General features: G+C 44.4%; 1 protein-coding gene across 1 annotated transcript; it reads right to left on the bottom strand.

Annotated features, from left to right (window-relative positions):
- Positions 1-810: 810 nt before the first annotated feature.
- On the bottom strand, positions 811-2816 carry LOC132671882 (gamma-crystallin A). Its single transcript, XM_060623271.1, has 3 exons — positions 2705-2816; positions 2358-2600; positions 811-1147 (listed from the first exon to the last, which is right to left on the bottom strand). The coding sequence occupies exons 1-3, from the start codon at positions 2711-2713 to the stop codon at positions 875-877; spliced, it is 525 nt and encodes a 174-aa protein (XP_060479254.1). The 5' UTR covers positions 2714-2816; the 3' UTR covers positions 811-874.
- Between the last annotated feature and the right edge of the window lie 1562 nt (positions 2817-4378).

The raw sequence follows: 4378 nt of genomic DNA, 5'->3' as shown, positions 1-4378 counted from the left end.
CTGCATTTGTAATGTAGAATAATAATATAATAATTATTGTATAATAATTTAAAAAGAACAAAGTGTGTTCACAATCTTTCCTTATCTTTTCATCATAAGTGTACTGGGATTTAGTGAAGCAGGAATTTCTTATCCACTTGTAGTCTTCAATAAGGTAATTCAGGCACAGAGAGGATAAGAAGTGACTTGATCAAAGAGATAAGCCAGTTAAGTAGGGTAACCAACCATCACGGTTTACCTGAGACTGAGGGGCTTCCCACGATGTAGGACTTTCGTTGCTGAAACTGGGAGAGTCCCTAAAAAAACTCATCTGAGTTGGTCACTTTACTAATAATTAGCAGAAGCAGGAATGACTCAGGCCCTTTAACTCAGCGTACACACTTTTCCTACCAGTTGAACGCATCAAGCATGCTTGACTTTCTCTACCTTGGGAATTCTGCGTAAAAACCCGTCTTCACTCAGCTTTTCTTGACTCGTCTTATCTGGGACTTCAGCTGCCCTAAGCTTTCCAGCAATCTCTTGTCTTTGGTGTCCCAGCCACAACTCATTCTATTTTCTTTTTTCAATTGTCTAATAGTTTTTCATTCTATCTGCCCTTCCTCTCTTTTGCAGATCGTGGGTTGCAGAAGCAGACATAGTGCTTCTCCCTGCTTCCCATGACGCGAGTGGGGCCTTCACAAATACCGTTGCCTGACGGAGAGGAAGTCCGTAAACACTCAAAACACCTGATCTTCAGCGTCAGGTAAGTTGCCAGGGGTCACCATTCCTTAGAACTCAATTATTGTTTAAATATGAACAAGAGTCACTTAGTGCCAGGAACACAATTTGTATCTTTATTGCATTTTGACGTGGATCACAACAAGAAACACACAGCCTAGTACAAATCGATGACCCGTCTCAGAGAGCCCACTCTGGCATCCATGGCCCCCCAGTCATGGTAGCGCCTGTAGTCCCCCGGCCTCAGCAGGTACTGCCGCCCCCAGTAGTTGGGCAACTCGTAGAGGACCCAGCAGCCCTCCAGCACGTGGAGGGAGTGGAGCTCATTGAGCCGGAAGCGATCGTGGATACAGGAGCAGTCCTCAGTGAGCTCGGACACAAGGCCTCCGTAGTCATCTCTCTCGTACAGCCTTATCCTGTGAGAGCTGGTCTGTTGTGACAATAAACAAAAGAAGAAAAATCAGTTGTGTGCCTCCCTGATCTCCGTAAAAGTGGCTCAGTCAGCCTGTACCTTCATGAAGCATGGTTTTCAAACCATCCTGCCGAGTATGTGTCCTTTCCTCACATTGTTGGAAATTCCTAACAAGTCAGGACGAATATTAAAATAAGACTGTGGACTTATTGTGGAAGAAACCAGTGGACTGTCTTGTGGAAGAAACAAACATTGAAATAAAGGTCACAAAAGTCCTTTGTAGGAAACCATCGGGCCCAACTGTAGTTAGTGAGTCTGCAGAGAGGATGTGAACTCTTTTCCATTATGGCTGCATATAACTGAGTCCTAAACAAGCTTGTTTCTAAGTCGCTTTTCACTCAGAATGTACAACAGTTTGTATTTACTCTGACATGTCTTGACATTTTACCAAGTCACCTGAGCCATTTGAAGTTCTTGCTTCAAAGTAATTCCTCTTATATTTATATGTCTTTTTGCATCTGCAAATTTCTCTAGCCTACTTTTGGTTTCACTTCTTGAATCTGCTTGTCATACCACATAATTTGGTATCATCGGCAATCAGAAACACAAACTCAACATGTTTAACAAACATGAGCAGTGCTCTGAGGAGGGCCATGCCCATGAAATCTCAATTAATGACCCTGGAGAGAAACTAGGTGATAATGACTCCTGGGAGGCACGGAGGAAGCTGAGACATATCGTTCTAGTTTCTAGACCCTTATGCCATAGAGGCTGCATAGAAAACAGTCACTAATACAGTCAGCACACATTACACTGATATTGTTCTCCCAGAGTCTATTAAGTGTTTCTATTAATAAAAGGCAATGATCTAGAACAGGCTTTTAGCTATTCTGAGCAAGGTGATGTTTATTTCGAATTTAGGGATCATCTAAAAGCCACCAAATTTAACTTTAGCGCTATGTTGTTGTGATTTCTTGTGCCCTAAAACAATCTTGTCCTTTTTTTTTTTTTTTAAGTCTTGTCCTTAAGTAAGAAAAAAAAGAGAGACAGGTTCCAGTGATTCATAAGCCTACTCACAATTTTCTTTTCAAGGCTTGAGAGCCAGGTATTGCTATCCTTACTGTGAACACTAGTCCTGGGTTGAAACAAACTGACTTTTTTACAAACAGGAATTTACGACGACGGATCAGTGATGCTTTCGCATCAGTCTGGTTGAACCAAGACTCACGTAAGGGATGGCCCGGCAGGAGCGGACCGAGTCGCTGAGGCCCATCCACTGCTGGTAGTCCGGGTAGTCCCCGCGCCGCAGGAAGTACTGGTGGCCCTGGTAGTTGGGGCGCTCGTAGAGCATCCAGCAGCCGCTGTCCACGCGGATGGAGTTGCAGCGGCTGAAATAGGGCTGCAGGTTGGGGCAGTCGCTGCTGCACTCATAGCAGCGGCCCTGGAAGCCCCGGTCCTCGTAGAAGGTGATCTGCGGTGGAAAACAAGGGGACAGCCAGAAGTCAGCGGGGGAAGTGCCCCGAACACAGCAGGCGCTCAACAGACATGGCATGGCACCTCGCTCAGGTGGCTCACCTTCCCCATGGTTGTCGGCAGCGATGATCAGCATCCAGTGTGATGGGGACAAGAGTGGCAGCCGGTATATATAGCAGGAGGGCTGCTGCGTTGGCAAGAACAACACAAAAGGGGCCTGGGGGTAGTGCGTGAGGGGATTTCTATGTTCTCACTCTTTTTTTCATTTGGGATCATGGGGCAGGGGGCTCTTATTCTCTCTGGCATTTTCGAGTTCTCCTCACTAGCTCCAGTGAAAGGAATTGAAGTCAGCAGAGCCATTATGACCTTGGAGACAAAGGGCGCACTTCTCATCCTATGCAGCTCTCTAGAAATACATTACATGCCCAGCATTTTGTGGTGTTTGCCTATGGAAACTGCTGAGATGAGGTTGGTGGTTCCATCTGGGGTGACTCATGACAATCCTATGAGTTCCAGAAGGACTTGAAGTGCTAAGGGTGACCAAAAAAATCCTCTAATTGAGCGACAATTACATTTTCTAAACTACCTCATCAGTATGATATGGTTTTGATAAAAGCATTTTGCGTATGTTTATGTAGGGGAAAAAAAAGATAACAATGGTGTATGTATCCACCAAAATGTCAGTTGTGGTTATCAATAAATGGCAAAGTGATAGGTCCTAGTTTTATGTTTTTATTTCTCCTTTTGGTTGTTTTTGATTGCCTTATATTTTTTTTTTTTACATAAGTATATATTACTTTCATGGGATGAGAAACAAACTCAATTTGTAATGTATAACTTTGAGTTGCTGGTGAAAAGCAGCAAATTTTGAAACTAAGTATATTTTGTTTTGAGCTCGAACACTTCTCCTTGGGCTAAAAATAAAGAGATTTCCCGAGACCCTGTGAGACCCTCTGAGAGCAGGAAAACATACAGGATCCTTCCATTCCCTCTCTCCCACCAACGGTCGTCTAAGGTTGCTTTTTGTTTTCAGAACTAGCATCGTGATTTGTCTGATTTTTCTTTTCCTGGAGTGTCACTGCTTTCTAGAACCCAAGTGACTGCCCAAAGAGCTTTCTCCACCGCTGCCAACCTATTGACTCGTCTTTGTCCCCTGTGGGTATGTAGAAAGATGGTAGTTTGTGATTCATGGAGGGCTCCGAGAGGATAGCCAACCACAGCTACCAGTAAGTGTTCACAACACCATTTGGGCAAGTCCTTGGGCAGCACGTGAAGCAGATGTGCAGATGGCAAAAGGAGAGACAGCAATAGCCACAGAGGAAAAAAAAATGTTCCCTCACAATTAGCAGGGCTAGACCAAAGAAAACCCGCGAAGTCCTAGGAAGCTAGACAGTGTATCCACAGGTCACTGATGTATCTTCAGTCTCCACCTAGTGCTGCAGGCCTCAGGTAAACCTCAGTTACAGCCGCAACTGAACCCGTGTGGAAAAGGAGGCATCGGTCTCCCCAGCCATACCACCGCATCGGGACACCCCACCATTTTCAGCAAAAGCCAACAAACGAAACACCGGTTTTTGCACCTGTTTCTGCAGAAAGGTGACACATCAAAACCTCAGAAGAGGTGAAAGCTGTACTCACGTTCATTTGGTCAAATTATTGCTACATGTATTTACAAGCTAAACCAGTGCTTAATCAGCATTTTGCAAAGTGCTGAAGGACTAGAACATTTTCTTTTCCTAGTAGATATTATATTTATTGAAAGAAAGCCTACATTTT

Source organism: Panthera onca, chromosome C1 (genome assembly GCF_046562875.1).
Source record: "Panthera onca isolate mPanOnc1 chromosome C1, mPanOnc1 haplotype 2, whole genome shotgun sequence".
Classification (NCBI taxonomy): domain Eukaryota; kingdom Metazoa; phylum Chordata; class Mammalia; order Carnivora; family Felidae; genus Panthera; species Panthera onca.
The sequence above is the reverse complement of the archived record's forward strand: the minus strand, read 5'-3'. Positions and strand labels throughout refer to the sequence as shown.